Source organism: Melospiza georgiana, chromosome 13 (assembly GCF_028018845.1).
Source record: "Melospiza georgiana isolate bMelGeo1 chromosome 13, bMelGeo1.pri, whole genome shotgun sequence".
Taxonomy (NCBI): Eukaryota; Metazoa; Chordata; class Aves; order Passeriformes; family Passerellidae; genus Melospiza; species Melospiza georgiana.
Window position 1 is genome coordinate 1,666,483 of NC_080442.1, and position 19,140 is coordinate 1,685,622.

General features: G+C 41.1%; 1 protein-coding gene across 3 annotated transcripts in view; it reads left to right on the forward strand.

The window, feature by feature from the left end:
• Positions 1–19,140, forward strand: part of TLN2 (talin 2) — a 142,900-nt gene that overhangs the window by 60,322 nt on the left and 63,438 nt on the right. For all 3 annotated transcript variants that reach the window (XM_058033114.1, XM_058033116.1, XM_058033115.1), the window contains 10 exons: positions 130–282; positions 1,509–1,651; positions 3,077–3,204; positions 8,174–8,237; positions 10,308–10,412; positions 11,172–11,327; positions 12,218–12,319; positions 15,220–15,296; positions 16,889–17,069; positions 18,634–18,747. In XM_058033114.1, coding sequence (XP_057889097.1) covers positions 130–282; positions 1,509–1,651; positions 3,077–3,204; positions 8,174–8,237; positions 10,308–10,412; positions 11,172–11,327; positions 12,218–12,319; positions 15,220–15,296; positions 16,889–17,069; positions 18,634–18,747 — 1,223 coding nt within the window. The remainder of the gene's footprint in view (positions 1–129; positions 283–1,508; positions 1,652–3,076; positions 3,205–8,173; positions 8,238–10,307; positions 10,413–11,171; positions 11,328–12,217; positions 12,320–15,219; positions 15,297–16,888; positions 17,070–18,633; positions 18,748–19,140) is intronic.

Consider the following 19,140-nt stretch of genomic DNA (forward strand, 5'->3'; position numbering starts at 1 on the left):
TCTTGGGTAGGCAGCAGAAAAAAATACCTTATACTTAATTCCTTTCTGAAAGTGGCAGATGCAGCATATGACAAAGAACTCATATATTGGAAAGATGAGGTCAGATATTGGATTTATTTATAATTCCAGGAATAACAAATTATGAGGAATATTCATTAATCCAGGAGAGCATCGAAGAGAAGAAAGAGGAGAGTACAGGAACACTTAAGAAAGACAGGACCCTGCTACGTGATGAAAGAAAAATGGAAAAACTCAAGGCAAAGCTTCATACAGATGATGATTGTGAGTATTGTGTTCCAGGGTAATTGTTGGATTAATATCTTTCCACATCATGTTGCAGAGAAGCCATGCAGTGGCCATTCAGTGTGTTTCAGCTGGTTCCTGGCTGTGTTTTGCATCCCTTTTTTATGTAGTGCTGTCTGCAATGAGTACTTTTAAAATTAAGTGAATGAGTAAGTTTGAGAGTTAGCAGGTGTTTTGAGGTGCATTTTGGCATGTGTTTGGTAAGGCTATTCCAGCTTCAGTGGGAAGGGTTATTTTTTCTCCCTTCACTGAAGTTGGATATTTAATAATTGATGCCTACTGAAAGCATTTAAAATGTAGCTTTGTATTTGAAAGTATAAGTTTTAACTGGAAGTGAAATTTGCCAAAGAATTAAGAGAGTATTTGATTTGGTTTGTGTGCTAAGTCATGATAACTGTGTTTTCTGTTTTACTACAAGACACTAAGATTAACTGTAAGTGGCAGGAAGATGTTTTAAAATTGTGTTCGGGGATAAGAAAGGTAAACAAATCATATGTTTTAAAGGTAAAATGTGGTAAACTTATTTTGTTGTGAAGCTTTAAAGATACAAATTTACCAGTAAAATATGACTGTAGTTGTTTCTTCAATATTAACAATGTTTATGCTGTAGTATATCCTTGTTTCTCAGCAGTGCTGTTTTACAGTTCTCATTTGTAGCAAACCTTCAGCACTCATGCCTAGCCCCAGAAATGAAAGTAACATTTCTTGTGGAGTTTTCCCCCACAGTGGAAATGCCCATTATCCCATGAATTTCACAAGGGCTGTGTGGGTTTTACAACGTGCATGGCTCTTGTTGAATTGGTTGGATCCCAGTTCCCCCACAATGGAAATGCCCACTATCCCATGGGTTTGACAAAGGCAGTGTGGATTTTACAGTGTCCCTGGCTGTGTCTCTGTTGAACTGGCTGGATCCCAGTTCCCCCAGTGGAAATGCCCACTATCCCATGGGTTTCACAGTGTCCTGGCTGTGTCTCTGTTGCAGTGAACTGGCTGGATCACAGTTCCCCCAGTGGAAATGCCCACTATCCCATGGGTTTGACACTGCAGCAGTGTGGATTTTTCAGTGTCCCTGGCTGTGTCTCTGTTGAACTGGCTGGATCACAGTTCCCCCAGTGGAAATGCCCACTATCCCATGGGATTGACAAGGGCTGTGACACTGTAGCAATGTGGATTTTTCAGTGTCCCTGGCTGTGTCTCTGTTGCAGTGAACTGGCTGGATCACAGCCGCACCTTCCGCGAGCAAGGCGTGGATGAGAGTGAAACGCTGCTCTTGAGGCGAAAGTTCTTCTATTCAGACCAGAATGTAGATTCCAGAGATCCTGTTCAGCTTAATTTGCTCTATGTTCAGGTACAGTACTTTCTACCTTGTCTGAGGAAACCCACATGGAGGTTAATTAGAAAAAATACACTGCTGAAGTACTCCGTCTTCTAGAATTCCAGTTCTGGATGTGCTTTAGTTTTGCTCTTTTGTCTAGCCCTCCAAAAACACATGATAGTACAGAGGCTTTTGCTGATTTTCTTTTAATCCAATGCTTTGAACCCAGTAATGGACACTGAGCCAAAAATCCACTGGCTTACACATCCTGCTTCCTTAAAACTGGTACATGTCTTTAGTCCCAAGTTGCTCCTTTTAGTTCTTCTCCCTGTTCTCTTCTCTGGATGGTGCTCTCTGTGTCATGTTGAACCTCAGGCCAGTCTTGTGAACAGCTTTCTGTTTCTCATGTCTTTTTCTCTTCTGCCTGATCAGTGAGACTCCTTTCTGATCTTCTGCCCAGCAGCACACAAGGCAGGCAGGCTTTCCATCAGAAGGGACCATGTCATGTAACACAGGAGGATTCCATCCAGACAGGTTTCCTAAACTCTCAGAGGAACTGTGCATGCCTTAGCAAAGCCAGGAGCTTTATGCAGAAGATCGTATTTAACTGAAGGTGCCATTGCAGTTGCCTGCAATTCAGTCTAAAAAAAAAGTAGGCTTTAAATTCGTTGTTAAAGTTTTTGGATGTTTTTTCAAAGAAAAAAAAAAAGTTTGATGGAATGTGCTGTTGTTATACTTGATATTGCTATAAGTTACATTTTAAAAATCTGAGGCAGAAGGTAAGGCTGTTCTATTGCTTGTAGAACAGCAGTACCTCTTTGAAGTACTTTAGAAGACCATCACACTGAGCTGTTCTCCTGCCACTGAAATATTTAATCCAGGCTGGTGTGACAGTGTGTGCTGATAATGCTTTGTCGTTGCTTTGTCTTTGGGTAGGTGAGCTTCTACTGCCAGGGCTATAAAATCTGTCATCTTCAATGACCACCAAATTTACTCAGAAGGAATGAAAATGCTGTGGGCCTGTCCTATTGCCATATCTGTAACAGTAATTTTGTTTTTACTTCCTAATTATGATCTCTCTCCCTCCTAGATGAGGCAGTGGGGTGAAAGCTTTTCAGTGTGTGTGTTTGCACTCACATGCATCTGTAAATGTGTGTGTACATACACAGAAGTGTCTGTGCAGGTTGTGTTTTATTTACACATATACACAGGAAATGACTGTCAAACTCTCTTTTTGATCAAAGCTGATACAATCATAAATTCAGTAAGTCTCCATAGATACTCACCATGAAATAATCTAGCCCCTTGTTTTATTAGTCACATTCACATCCAGAATGGAATAACAAAGACATTCAGATGGAAAAGGGTGTGTTGCTGGCTGTATTGGAGCTTTCAAGGAATTGGAGATGGGTTTAGCAGTTTGGGTGTCTCTGACACATCTTTGTTTGTCCCCTGCAGGCTCGTGATGACATTCTGAATGGCTCCCATCCTGTCTCCTTTGAGAAGGCTTGTGAATTCGGAGGCTTTCAAGCACAGATCCAGTTTGGACCTCATGTAGAACACAAACATAAACCTGGATTTTTAGAGTAAACACTTCTAACTTCTAACTTTGGGTGACCTCAAGTGTAACTAATGTTGAGTTGTCACAGATTAAGCACATTTTATTACTCCAAGCAGAGGTAATCAGATTCAGTGTATTTTCAATAGCAATCTCCAAGTGAAAGGAGCTTTATTGCACAAATCAGCAGCCTCAGCTGATGAGGGCACCTTTGGCAATGGCTTATCAGACAGCACTGATAAGGACACTGGCTCCTCCCAGAGTGCCAGTTAAATACACTCTTAGTACCAGGAAAGTACAAGAGTGGGAAGAAGTTTTGTCATTTGAATAAAGTGAATACTCATGTGTGTAGAAATTAAATTTTCAAACTTTTTAGTGGCATTAATCACTTGGTCAGATTCAGCCTCTCATGGTGTTGTATGAATGGAATTCCAGAACTGTGCTCTTTGTTTCAGGCATGGGCAGAAGTCCTGCTCACAAGTGGCTCATCCTTTCATCTTTAGTGTGACAATTTATTGCTATCAGGAGGGCAAGTTGAGTTTGACTGACATTTAGATGTCCCATTTTTCTGCTGGTTTGGATATTCTGATTGGCTTACCTGCAGTAGGATTAACCAAGGGCTGAAGTTTGAGGAAGGCGATGTAGGAAGGTACAAGAGAGCTATTTACTGCCCACTCCACCCAGCCTACATGAGGCTCATAAATCCCTTAGTTGGAGGCACACAGCAATGGGTGTGTGTTTGGTTTCTGTCCTGTTCCACTGGCAGAGTGCTCAGTGCTGCCTCAGGCTCCCTTTGTGAGCCTCTTTGGGGTTTGTGGTGTCTCAGGGGAGCACTCTGAGCTGGTGTCTTGCTGTGGAGTGGGCAGTGCTGCAGCTCTGGTTGTCTGAAACACTTCACTTCTGAAGCCTGTTCCTGGAGCAGCAGTTCAGTTATGCAGATAAACATCCTTCAGTTCCAATTAATAATCAGATTTTCCTTTTACTGCCTGTCTGCTCCTGATTGGCCCATGAATCTTTCCTATTACAAATACTGATGTCTAAGGATTACAGGGCCCCAGTGTAAGAGCTTCAGTGTACATTGGGGTTTTATTTCCTAGAACTGTGACCAGCTACACAACAATCTTGCTCTGGGATTTGTCCATTGTCTGCTTATTCTTCCCTTCCCTCTCCACTCCCTGAGGAGTATTCCTGCAGCAAACCATTGGGGTATTATGTCATGATAAGCTCATGTTGTGCCATGGTAATGATTTCAAGAGTTAGGTGTTCCCTGAAATAGTTGCTTTTAATTTTTAAAGCAGTAATTTCCCACAAGCTTCACCAATGGCTTTTGCAAACTGCTGGACAGCATTCAGTTGCTTAAATTTTTTAGGATTTTCTAATGCACTGCTTGGTTTTTTCAGTGAAAGTTTCTTTCTCTTTTCTTTTTTCTAAGCTCTCATACAGTGAGTGTGTTTTGTGGTGTACTGAAGCTGCTTTGTGTGCATGTACTGCTTGTACTTTGCATGCAGTGCTGGACAGTTTGGAGCCCATCATGAAACAGTCATCACTCATATAATGTGCATTATGGTGTTTTTAATCCTAATAGAGATGAAAGGTATTAATAACTGAACAATCTGTTAGAAAAGTGTTACTCCAGTGGAAACCATTTTGAACCAGAATTCAAAAATTCAGAACCTTCTTATATTCAGTAGGGCATTTTTCTCTGCTCTTGTTTTATTTTCATTTAGGGCTTTGATTGTATTTGAACCAAACTTGGCAGGTAACCAAGTGTAATTGCTCTGTGTCCTGGTGTTTTATCAGTTTCATAAAATTAAGCATTTATTTGGAGGTAATTCAGTTTTTTCCTCTGTAGATGAATCTGCTCCAGAACTGTAAGTCTCTGGTCATTGTCTCCTAATTTGAAGTGTACATGTTTATGATTTAGTGATGATATCTTTATTTTACACAGCCATCATGGCAGCCTTGTTGTGAAACCTCCTGCTTTTGTTTTGTGAGTCTAAGTGAGCCAAGTGATCCTGGCTCACTGTGAGCAATACAGAGAAAAGTGTAGTTAAATCCTCATTATTTTTTTCTGAAGATTATTTAATGCATAAACACTGATGCTTTTCAAGTAAGAAAGTGGTTTTCTTTTATATAAACTGTATGCTGTAGCTCAGTATGTGAAATACATTTGGGAGGTGTCCAGTCACTCACTGCTGAAACCTTAAGATGCTGCAGATTCCCTTAAGGAGAATCTGTCAGCTTGTACAAAAAAATAGAACAGAGCAGCAGTAGTATTTAATGATATTGTTTGGAAACAGCTTAGTTTAGTTGCCTGTCTACAATATGTTTGTGTAGAGACACCTTTTGTATCTTTTTTTGTCGTTGCTAAAATATTCTTGGCACAGATGGAGATTTTTTCCTGCCTCTTGCTAAGACGTTGGTATTGGTTCTTGGAATTCCCTTGAAGCTCGTGCCAAAGTAAATTGTGAAAGCATTAAACTGTCAATTTAAAAGCAGTCCTGCTCTGTGGAACACATCTAGGTTTGCATGGCACCTGCAGAGGCTGCCCTGGGGCTGAATTTGCTGAGAGAATATTTAATAAAGAGCTCCCACTGCTCCTGAGCAGGTAGGAAAGGAGCCCTCAAACTGCACAGCTCCATTCTGTGCAAGCACACTGAACAACAAATACACTGCAGATGATGAGTGAGCTTGGTGCTGAGCTCAGTTCTTCAGTCTAACCTGGTTTGCTGAATGAAGCTGGATTTTTCAGGAACACATTTGTGCTCATGAGAAACAATCCAAGTGTTGGCACTCATGTAACTTTTTAAGGAACTAGAAGATGAAATTCAATGTAAACCAAGTGAAATCAACCCTGCTTGCTGTTAGCTGGTTTTTTTTTAACTGAGTTCAATGTACACATTCTAATATGTGTCATTTAAGGGATTAAAGAATGCTAAATGATATTTCCATTGTTTTTGCCAGCTCCATTAAAAAGTTGCAACATAAAATGAAACTGTGTCTGTAAAGAAGATATCTGGATTATAGGTAGAATTAAAATAATTTAAGTCTGTTCACAACTGGCATTTCACCCTTTCAGATGAGGGGATTACTTGCCTCTTGATTTAAAAGTAGTGGAAGGTGATAGAAGGAAAAAACTTCCAATCCAATTGCCACCCACGTGTGCAGGGGTGTTACAATTGCTGTTAGTGGACAAAGCACAAAGTTGTTTTCTTAACCCTTACTGCTTATGAAGCTCCAAGTAATGCTTGCTTAGCAATGTTTTTTAAAGTGTTATATTCATTAAAAATTAAGTAGGTAAGCTTAAAAAGGTAATGGTTCTGATAGTTTATCTGTATGCAGGTAGCTGAGAAAATTAGCTAATAAAAGATGATTTAAAGTGTGTTGATAGCTTTAAATTATTTGTTTATATGAATTGATTTCCAGAATGAAACTTCGTTTAATTCAGGTTTGAGTTTGTTATTTTGTTAATTTGCCTTGGAATTGAATTTAACTAAACTGGTTTGAACCTGTGAAGTTCTGTATAAAACCACCAATTATTTCATAATAGACACACCAGATTTTTAAGATAATAAGCTGTATTCAGTCCTTATCTACAGTTTTAATTTGGCTTCTCAGCCTTCCCTACCCCATGATGTGTCTTTGTAAATAAGTCTCCAAGAAGAGATTTCTTTATCATGGATAAGTGAGATGTAGCTATGAGAACATCAGAACAAAGATTATCAAGGACAGTTGTTCTTACTTTGTTCTATAATATGGAAAAGACAAAATGTGTGATCTCAGTACTGAGTAATATTTTTGAAGCACAAAATCCTAATTAAGTATGTTGATCTATTTTTGATTGTCTGCAATGGCAGTGTTTTGTGTTTGAAAACACAAACAAAAACCCCAAACAGTAATATAAACAAAACCACCTTCAAAATATAAAAACAAAGCAACTCCCACAGACCAGCTGAGCAATGTTTTGCCAGTCTTGTTTAAAACAATCCATCCTTCTCAAAATGTCTAACTTTGTATCATAGTAGGTAGTCTATCCTTCAGTGTTAAGTGTTGCCTGTTCACTGAATAAATCAGAACAAGGAGGACATTCTCCAGTCATCCTTTTTCTATGATTCTTAATAGTCCAAAGTAGGGGGAATCCTTAGAGACTAATTATTTTAACTGTGCAGGTTTCTTCAGATGGAAAATGACCTGCTGAATGTATGACATGGTTTCATCAGAGTAGAATATTCCAGATGGGAAGGGACAGTCCAGATCAGTTATTTGTTAAAGGATGATGCTGATATGCCCTCAGGTTAGGGTGAAATCTGGCTGAGATCAAGGGTTATTTTATTGTACAGCAAGGAGGGGCAGATGAGGTGTTGAAGGATTCCTTCTGACCGAACTCTGTCAGGGAGCTGAACTTGTTTAATTTAATCCATGTTCTGAGAGCCTTGGAAGCTGAGTGCTGCAGAAACTAAAACTGCTTCTTTTTTTACTTTGAGACAACACAGTGGTGTTAAGTGTCCACTTAAATGAGTGTCTGGTTTTTCAGTACAGTATTAGTGCTCTAACACATCTTGGATGACACAGAGAAAGAACTTGTTCCCACCCATCAGTAAATCCAAGGGCTGCTGTAGAGTGACAGCAGTGTCTGCACCCAGAGGTGGCCCAAGCCTCCATGTCCCCTTGTCCCAGATCACACTGAGTGTGGTCACACTTAGATATGAAACCTCTGAGCTGCTGAGACACATCCTATAATATAAAACTGGAAAGTGTCCCAGCTATTCTTTATTTTTGATGAATTTTCAAAACATGAAAAGGTATTACATGGGGCAGCAACTCAGGTGGTAAGACAACCACTTGCTCTTGCTTATTTAGTTTTGTTTTGTTGTGCAAGTATTTAACACCCACATCAGGAAGCCTGGGGGAACTTGTGCCAGTGAAGATGTATGGACAGCATCCCTCCTCAAGGAGGAACCATTAACTTTGGAATTTCTTTTTTGTTTTTCCCCTAGCCTGAAAGAATTCCTGCCTAAAGAATATACCAAACAAAGAGGGGCTGAAAAGAGAATATTTCAGGTAATTGTGAGGCTGAAAAAGCTACTATAGTTTCACTACATTTATAAGAAAAATCTGAGATTCCCAGGTGTACATTTTGTAGTATACAAAAAAAAATTGAAGTATATAGCTCTGAGAAAATGAAGTACCAAGTATTTGACAGCTTCTATTTTATTTCTTCAGTGGATTTATTGTCCTAATCATTCTTTCTTTACTGATGGTTATCCAATGGAGAGAGTAAAAATTAAGTATTTTAAAGATCTTTTTGTCAGTTGCATGGAAATATAAAGATGCATATTTGTATTAAAATAGACACATGTTTAGGAAAGCCAGTTTTAATTTCATGCTTCATTCAAACATGAGCCTTAATTCTGCTTGTTAATGCTTGAATTCAGTGATGTGTGTGGGAATCACCCCATTGTAAGTTAAGTACCAATGGTAAAATGTGCTGGTATTGTTAGAAGTGGTCTGAGGGCCTGAGTGCTATGGATGGATCAGGGAACTGCCCACAGAAATACAAGTGTGGCAATACAGTGGAAGTTGGAAAATTCTGAGGTCAGCAGGTGGGATGAAGTCTCATGGCTTCTGGAAGGACACGCCAGAGATCTGAGATCCCAGCTAGGGAGACAAGTTCGAGGGCAGGAGCAGGTCACATCCTTTCTTTTGTCTGCTGCACTCCCAGCTGAACAATCCTCTGACTTAGTGAGTCTGTTCTACCTTGAATCTTCGCTACTTCCTTGGAGATGAGTGTGTCTGACACTTTGCTGTGCACCTTTATGTGGTGCAGTGACATTGCAGTTTGAGCAAAACCAGATTCATTCACTTCTGAGTATCACAGCCATGCTTTTCACAGCATGGGATTTTTGCCCATGTCAGATATGACCTAGGAGTAGTTTTGTAGTGCATGGACCAGAGGCTCAGCAGTGAGGGCACTGATCTGGGCAAAGAATCAACGAGGTAGCATATGTGAGCTGTCTTTTTGAAAAACCCTCAGCTGTTTCCCAAGCCATGGAGTTCTGGAGCTTGGCAGGTGCTACATTTGTGCTCCTTGTTCTTTGGGGATCCTGGCTGTGTTCTCTGCTGAGCTGACAGATTGGAGCAGCCCGTGTCCTTGGGATGCAGGAGGTTTTGGGAGTTGCTCTCCCAGGCTGGGGAGGTGGGAACAAGTGGAATCAGAGGGCATTTCCCATGTTCCTGCTGCTCCCCCTGCTGCCATCGGTCAGCCCCAAGGAGGTGGCACCCTGCACTTGAGAAGCACCTGAGGGGAAGGTGGGGTGGGATGGGGAATCCCACAAACAGGATTGAAATAGGGAGACATTGGGATGAGGTTTTCAGCACAGTGGTCTGGATAGGAGAGCAGATCCTATTTAAATTTAACAAATTTAAATACATAAAATGGGTGCCTGTCATTACTTACACATCATCATCAATCTACTAATGACCACATTGTTTAAGTAATAAATGGAGACTGAGTTACAAGGCACACTTAGTTCAGTATTTCAGGCCACACTATTCAGAGAAATAATTTTTTGTTCCTCAGCTGTAGAGATATTTTCCTGTGATGGAAAAAAAATTTGAATAATGCTCCAACTGGCAAAAAAGGCCCATTGGAAGTGCCTACAAGGCGTGAAAAATGGTCTCAAGTACAAGGTGTGAGGCTGTCATGAGTCAGAAGTTTTGGGCACAAAGCAGAAATAAAGAATCTGTTTCTAGGAGGAAAAAAAGGGTGTGGGTACACTTAAATGACATTTAAAAGCTGAGTGAAGAGGCATTAATTGTATGAAACCTAATGATGTCGAACAGCAGGAATACCTAGAATTTTAAACTGTGTCAGAAGGGGTTTAATGTGCATGGTCTGAGGCACAGATTGGTTGATGGTCAAAGAGGAGTGTTCTGTTTGCCCAGGTTAGTTATTTTCTCTCATGTGAGGCATTATGTGATAGTTGTGCTAACATTTCTACCCAGTATTTTTTTCAAATATTCTAATTGTGATGATTATGAACTAAGCATCCTGAAACAGATAAAAGCTGTGTCCTTTTCTTGTTTGTAGAAAGCTTTGGTCTGGCTAATTGATACAGAACTCTGTTGCAGGAGCACAAGAACTGTGGTGAGATGACAGAAATAGAGGCCAAGGTGAAGTACGTGAAGCTGGCGCGTTCCCTGCGCACCTACGGCGTCTCCTTCTTCCTTGTGAAGGTAACACAGCTCCTGCTGGCACCACCCCGTGCCCTTGGTTATGGGTTATCTCAGCTCCCTCTCTCAGCCAGGGTTTGCTACCTCAGCCACTGAGATATTTCAGTTTCCAGGAGGAGTGAGAACAGGGGCTGTGTGGGATTCACATTCTCTGAGCAGACAGAGACAATTCTCTCTCTCAGCTTGTTCCCTGGAGAAGCAGAGAAGAGAATGATCGAAACAGTTCTTATCTCATTTGCTGCTCCTGTGTTTGTGCACTAGTGGAATGCATTATGGGAGATTGTTTACCTGAAGGGATTTGGTAATTGGATTCGGGTGGGAGTGTTTTGTTTTCTTGACCAATCTCTGCAAGCTGTGTCCTGATGGTTGGTCAGGAGACAGTCAAAAGATTTTGTTCAGTTGAGTTCTTGTTTCAGTTTAGATGTAGTGTGAAATAGTATAGAATAATATAGTATAATAAAGTATTTAATGAGCCTTGTGATATCATGGAGTCCTGCTCATCATTCTTCCTGCCCATCAGGAGAAATTTCACCAACAGGGTTGTCTTTTGAACTGAGTAGTAAAGCTGCACTAAAGACCAGAGCTTCTTAATTAATGCATTGCTTGAAAATCATTGTCTGTAAACAAACTCAGCCTGGAGTTTTAAATCGTCACTGTCTGCATGCCAGTTGCTTCCCTTTGCAGAGTATTCTCTCTTGCTTCTCCTTTGTCCTGTGGGAAGCTTCATTTGTAAGGAAAACAATCTCCCACACCTTGTTACAGGAAAAAATGAAAGGCAAGAACAAGCTGGTTCCTCGTTTGCTGGGGGTCACCAAGGACTCGGTGATGCGTGTGGATGAGAAGACCAAGGAGGTGCTGCAGGAGTGGCCCCTGACAACTGTGAAACGCTGGGCTGCCTCCCCTAAGAGCTTCACTCTGGTAATCTGGCTGTGTGTGTTCAGAGGACAGGGGATTTGTGTGGCAGGGAGGCTCAGAGCAGTTTCTGTACTGTGACTTGTTCCATCTCCAATTCTCGAGCCTGGCAGAGTCACTGAGTCCCCAAGCAGTAAACTGGCACATGCTGTAGTCCAGGTTCAGTCTGGAGTTTGGTGCTTCTGGACAGGCCAGTTCCTCAGAAATACTGTTTAAATCTTTCAACAAACCACTACTTAAATCTCATTTGTGCCTAACTGAAGAGCCAATTAAGAAAACTATTATTCACACTTGTGTACATAGTTATGATGCTTGTCATTCATAATGCACTCTGTGACTTGCAAGATGTGAACATAAACAAAGTCAGCTGGCTCATTCATGTGTTTGATAATTATGAGTTTAGAGAAGCTTCATGAATGTGATATTTTGCTAATTATTTGGTCAATAGGAGACCACTGCAACATACATTTTGTATATGAAAAGGTTGTTTGAAGTGATGGAGCAAGAGGCAGAAGCTGGAAAATTGCATTCACTTAATTCATGTGCATCTAATTTCCAGTTGCATGGATGATTGTGCTCTAGGATTAAATTCTAAAAAAACTTTTCTTCATCCTCAAGTGACTGAATCTGATAAAGTTAGATGAAGTATCTCTTGGGTATTTCAATTTATGAAACATCTGTGAGTAAACTGAAATAAAAAGCATTCTTCTCTCTTCCCTCAGTCTCACATACAGACTGGTTTAGAATCTTGGAGAAGTTTAACTTACTGTTGGATATAATAAAATGTCTATACAATTTCAGAATTTGAATTTTCTCACTCATATTTGATACTGTTTCTTTATTTACTTACTTTGCACTTTCAAATAAGTTTTGGGTTTTTTTCCCTTTTTCTTCAGGATTTTGGTGAATATCAGGAAAGCTATTACTCAGTACAGACCACTGAAGGAGAACAGATCTCTCAATTAATTGCAGGTTACATTGATATCATCCTAAAGAAGGTACAGTATTAACATCTTGGCATGTAGCAAAAAAAAAACCAATGCAAAAATTCAGATGTGTGCAAACTGCAGTTTTTCTCTCAGGGAGTCAGTGTTGTATCTTGTGTTTTGATGTTGTATATTTTTACCTGCAAGTAGGGCACTGCTTCTGGAAAAATCAAGGCTATTTCTTACATCTCTAGCATGTGTCAGGCTCAGTACAGTACTCCTGGGCTTTGTTTTTCTGTCTGGAAAGTGACCTGGTGGCTGTGAGTGTATACCCAGGGAAGAGTCCAAAACTTCAGCTGTGGATCTTTATGCTATAGTCCAAACTCATAAAGCAGGTGGGAAGAAATTACCCTAGAAGCAGCATTTAAAACTACAGCCAGGACTGCACAATAGTTGTCCAGGTGCTCTTGTATATAATGTACCAAAGCTGAGAAAGTTTTTTGGCCAGAAAAACAAACCAAAAAGCCCCAACAGTACATTGCTTTAAAAACACTGTGATTAGTAAAGCAAAAAATTAGACCTGAGTTGTGCAGAGGGGGATAAAAATCAGTGTTTGTGAAGAGGTCAGACTGCCTTGAAACTTGTTTTTATAGAATGTGCCTGGCAGGAGAGAGGAAGGGCTGATACAAATTTCCAAAATACTCAAAATATTTCCAAGCAAACAAGTGCAACAGCAAAAAATGGCAAATTTGCCACCACACATGGAGCTGAATGGTCCCATTCTAATCATGTTACACAGAAAACTGAGGTGTTCAAACAGCACTGATTCATTCTTGTCAAAATTTTACTTCATTGACATTCCAACTACATCATTCTTTACTGTAATAGATTTCAGCAGTAAGAAATCACAAAGTTAAGAAGCCCAGAATTTATTGCCTTTGTTAGTGTGAGCAGTTAGGATGTAACATTAAGGGTTACATAATAAAAGGTTGAGGAGGATTGCCAGAATTCATCACATGCCTTTTTCTCTGAGGCTGTCAGGCTCAGGTTTAATGAACATCAAATAAATTGCAGGTTTCTGTAGATGGTTTAAAACTTGATTCAAAAGTAGCATTGCTGTCCAGTGCCAAATGGAAGCAGCCTTCTGTCTTGATAGAATACAAATGTGCAAATTTCCACTCCCAGTTCTTTGATTTTTTTTTTCTCTACCATCTGCTGACACAGGCAGTTTGAAACTAATGAATTAGGAACAGGTTCAATCATAAACACCCCTGATTCATGTGAGAAGCTGCAGTTTGTAGTTGTTGAGCCCAAGTAATGTCTGGGATGGATGCATCAAAGTTGGGTTTGTTGCTTTCAGTTGCATATTGTTAATTCTTGCTGTGTTTTGGGCTGGTCCAGCTCATTTTCTCCAGTGTGCATTGATGGGTACATTATTTTCTGCTCAAGTGTTACTAGTACAGTGTTCTTCTCCACTCCACCCAACCCCTCATGTCCTGCAATTTTAGTGATAGGTCATTAATCAGCTGACAGAGAACCCAGAACTTGAGTATGCTACATCTAAATTAATTACATCTACTTGAGTAAGCTACTTGAGTGGCATACATCTAAATTAAAACCAGTAGATTTCTTTTTTTACTTCACATTATTACAGAAGTCAAGCACAATCATGACTAGACATAGGGAGCTTGAGTCCATGCATAAAATCAAACTCTAATAGTAAGAACTTCTTTCTCCAAAGTAGTGTGTTCATATGGATGTGCATGAGGAGTTCCTCTTGGATGGAAGGGCACTTGGATACTTCTCTGTTTATATTCCTCTCTATGGACTCAGACTACAAATCATGTAGCAAGAGGGAAAGCAGACAGTTTCTCTGCACTAGGCAACAAGTAGAAATAGACTCTTTTTATAAGGCACTATTTCTATGATTTGTAGTTTCCTCTTGTTTCTAGACTTAGTGCCCTTACACATATTTACAAATCTCTCTTAGCACTAAAAAACCCCTGCCTCAATCTTCAGCCTGAAGTCAGCCTGAACATTAAACTTTAAAGTCTTTAAAGTCAACTTTAAGGTCCTGAACTTTTAAAGACTATGATAAAATGACTTGGAGACACTATTCAATTTATTGTCTTTACTGGTGGGTATGTATTTCCTACTGGCAGTGATGCCTTTTTTGGGCTTATCTAGAAACAGAGGCCTGGCAAAGATAAAGAATAAAAGTGGATATATTTAATTAAGTATATTTTAATTTTAAATAATTAAATTTAAATCATTAATTTTATATTTTAAGTATATCTTTCAGGTATATTAAGGACAGACAGAGCCTCCCCAAAATGAATGGTGGTCACAAGTTTTTCAGAGAGATATAAGTTTGGTCCATTTACATATCAGGAGTTAATCCTCCAATGACAGCCTCAGGTGATGAAGTTACATTCCCCCAGTTTGCTCTCCAGCCCCCTTCCCCATCCCCTTCACTTTTGTTTACACTTTTTGGGGCCTGAGGCTGTAGGGTGTGCTTGGATCTCAGGCCTAGAGGGATTGTTTTCTCTGAGCAAAATGTGAAGACAGGTAACTAACATTTAACAAGTTAACTAACACATTTATATGGAGTTTAGAATTGTGCATATTGCAGTACAAGATTTCAAAAATATAAAGGCTAAAATCTTGAGGCATCAGGGGGTAGCACCATGCAGTAACACTTCAGCACTTTGCTTATACCTTTGTTCAAAAAGGCACCAGCAGGTTTTTTTCCTTTACATATTTCATCTGCCAGGGTTTAGAGCCTGGACTGTTAAATGCTGAAGAGTTCCTCTTCTCTGGGGGAGGATGTATTGTCACTCACTGCCCAACAATGTGGTGTTCAGCACCTGACAAGGCTTTGCAGGTCATTTGTTTATGTTTGTGATAAATGGTGGAGAGAAAGCAAGAAACAACACTCATTGTTTAACTTATCTCTTTTTCCCCCCCTCCAGAAACAAAGTAAAGATAGATTTGGGCTTGAAGGTGATGAGGAATCAACCATGTTGGAAGAATCTGTTTCACCTAAGAAGTGAGTGCATGCAACAGGAAGAAATGGTCTGGTTTTAAGAGTGCCACATTTAGCAGTGGCAGCTTTTTCAAATGAAGCATTACAGTTATTACTGTGAAAGAATGGGTTTCTACAGAGTATTTCAATAGGAGGAAATGCTGTCCCCAAGCAATTCAGCAGGCTCCTAGCTTCGTTCAAGGATTGAAGAGCAGATATTTGTCACAAAATTGTTGGTTAGGGCAACCAGCAATGGCACCATCAACTTGACTCCTGAACAAAGGCACTCAGGCTGTAATTCAGTAAAATGCTGAGGCAGAGAGGGTGATAATGAAGCAGAGCTGAGAAGCTGTAGTATTTTTTTTATCTTCATGTGTGATTTACAAGGTTTTGGTTGCTTGTGTCTGCTGGTTCCATGGTTTCCAGCAGGTTTGACACCTGTCAGTTTGGTTGTACACAGTGTTATGAGCAGAGCTGGCTTATTTCAGCAGCCAAAGCCATCAACATCACACCATGTGTGGTGTGGGTAGGGGAAAGGGTTTGGTACAGGTAGGTCAGGTTGTGGTTTTGATGGGAGAGTAACTGAATAAAGCAAAACACAGAACTATGGAGCTGGCCACACTCTTGCAAAGGAATGTCAAATCTTTCTGTGCAGTGAGACCATAAAAACAGATTGGTGACATTAGAAGCTGTAATGAGCCACTCAAGTCTTTTCTTGGAGCTCTTGAGGGTGGCAGTGTCAGCAGTGTGTATGTGAAATGTCCATTTGATTTATTGTTAAGCCTACAGTTTATATGAGATAGATTTGTTAGGTATTTCATGTGGCCTTATGGGAAATTTCATCTTTTGATGGGTTACACATGTTCAGATGTGCTTTATTTTGACATGGCCCTTTCCAAATCACTTCCAGCATATACTGTTAGTTAAGTGCTGTGCAGAGAAACCCAGAACTTGTAGTAGATAAATACAAAATTTTTTCATGGTTGAAATCACTTTTTTTTTCCCTCAGCAGAGTGTTGTTACAGCCTGAATTTCTGTCAACACTTCCAGCTATTAAAGGTTGAGTCATGTTTAAATATGATCAGTATATCTGGCAAGGCAGTTCGGGATGGCAGTAACTTTATTTATTATTCTCCAGTCCAGTATCTGGAGGACTGCCAGATTATTTGCAAGTACTGTGTGTGCTTATTTGTGTAAAGGAGGAAGAATTAAGTTTTTATCCCAGTTCTAGGGAGTACTTGCAAAAGATCTCCACAAGGTTCATGCTTCTATTTTGTATTGATCAGCCTGTGATACAAGTGAAACAAAGCAGTTGTTATGCCATAAACCTTGTTCTGGTTCTGTCTGCCCAGTGTCTAACAGGGGTAAAGCCATTGTTTCATGTTTAACAAAACTGCACATTGCCATCTTTCCTGGGTGCCTGCTCATTAGTGCTATTAATAACTGATCTGCCAGAAGCCCCACATTATCTTTTGTCCGATATGTTAAAAAATGGTTCCAAAGAAAAACCATCAAATTCTCCAGCTGCTCCAAACACTGTGAAATGCAACTGAAAGCCTAGCTGAGGCAGAGCTGAGTTTTTAGGAGCTGACGGAGTGTGTGTTGGTGTTTTGCAGACCCACCATCCTGCAGCAGCAGTTCAACAGGACGGGCAAGGTGGAGCACGGCTCGGTGGCGCTGCCGGCCGTGATGCGCTCGGGCTCCAGCGGCCCCGAGACCTTCAACGTGGGCATCATGCCCTCCCCTCAGCAGCAAGTGACAACGGGCCAGATGCACAGAGGACACATGCCCCCTCTTGTGAGAAACACTTGCTACTGGGAAAGAATGGGTTTCTGCAGAGTATTTCAGTAGAAGGAAGTGCTGTCCCAGGCAGTGCAGCAGGCTCCTAGCTTCGTTCAAGGATTGAAGAGCAGATATTGGTCACAAATTTTTGTTTAGAGCAACCAGTAATGGCACCATCAACTTGACTGTGTTACAGCACTCAGGCTGTAATTCAGTAAAATGCTGAGGCAGAGAGGGTGATGATGAAGCAGAGCTGAGAAGCTGTAGTATTTTTTTTCATCTTCATGTATGATTTACAAGGTTTTGGTTGCTTGTGTCTGCTGGTTGCATGGTTTCCAGCAGATTTGACACCTGTCAGTTTGGTTGTACACAGTGTTATGAGCAGAGCTGGCTTATTTCAGCAGCCAAAGCCATCAGATGTATGGTGTGGGTAGGGGAAAGGGTTTGGTACAGGTAGGTCAGGTTATGGTTTTGATGGGAGAGTAACTGAATACAGGGAAACACAGAACTGTGGAGCTGGCCACACTCTTGCAAAGGAATGTCAAATCTTTCTGTGCAGTGAGACCATAAAACCAGATTTTTTGTTCATGAAACCTGTCTGTGCAGCAGGTAGTCAGAAACAGAATGTTGTACACATTTCTGAGACTGAGAGTCCTGGCTGTCATGTCCTGACTTTTCTACCAAACATAAGTTATGAGTATCCCTTAAATATTTAGGGTGTCACTTTTTGATTTATTTCCTCATTTTCTTTAAAGCAGGCTCTTCCAGCCTTTTCTTTACTTTTAAGTAGTTAAAACTAGTATTCAAAGGGGAAAAAGAGGGTTTAAATACCTGCTGCACTTGGCTCTCTCCCACAGGCTAAGGAAACTCAGCTCTGCTGTCTTGAGCACACCCTCCACATCCCTGTCAGGCACTGGCATTGGCAAGGCTGTTTCTTGAACTCCTTGTTCCCCTCACTGCCCTTCCTCACCAGTGTGTTCTCAGATGTGCCATCAGTTTGGGTGCTGCACTCAGCTGTGTCCTGTGCTGGGTCTGTTGGAGATGTCTAGAATCAGCTGTGTGTGCCCAATATGGGGCAGCCTCTGGCTAATTCTCCCAGAGGCCACCCCTGCAGCCAGAACTTCTGCCACAGACAGACCCAGTACAGGCAGCATCCTGCTCTGCTAAACCCCTTCAGTTTTCTGTTAGCTTATGCATATTGATGACAATTTAGTTTTAGAATCATCCTTCATTGCATTGGGAGACTGTCCCAGGAAATCCGTAATGATCTCCTAGAAGCAAATTGATTTTTCATGTTGTTCAAATGCAGGTCAGTAAGACAGCTCAGTGGGTTTGTGTGGGTCTGTTGGCCATTGAGCTGAGAAAGGTGAGGACTTTATATCTGTGTGAAAGTAGCACAGAGTGTAAAATGGCATGAGCAGAATCAGGACTGTGAGAAGAGCGTGAGTGCTTTGCTTTCTGCACTGTGCCAGGAAAAGGCAGCTCTGGAATGGCCTGGGATGGTTGCTGGGCTGCTGTCCCTTGTGCCTGGAGTGCCCTGTGGAGCACAGCCCAGCCATTGCCCTGCTCTGCCTTGCAGACCTCAGCCCAGCAGGCCCTGATGGGGACCATCAACAGCAGCATGCACGCGGTGCAGCAGGCGCAGGCCGACCTCAGCGAGGTGGACAACCTGCCACCCCTGGGGCAGGACATGGTGAGTGCTGACCCACACAGCAGTGGCCTTTGGGGTGTTCACAGAGCAGTTTAGTCATTGCCCCCAGATCTGGAGTGGTACTGCTAAAGCTTTTAATATGGGGTAAAATTTGTGCTCACTAAGGAATTCATGTACAGTGGCCCACCTCACTGGTCCACCAGGACACCAGGAGACTGGTTAGAGAATCAGTCTCCTGAGACCAGATGTAGCAGACTGCATAATCCTGCCTGGAATGCTCTTGTGTTGTGGGCATATGTACAGTTAAACACAAACTATGGGCAGTATTAATGGTGGGACTTACTGCCTCTCAGAAACATGGAAAATGAGAACAAAACATGATTCTGTTGTTCATGATCCAGGTTAGGGCAGGATGGCAGAGCCCCAGAGGGTCAC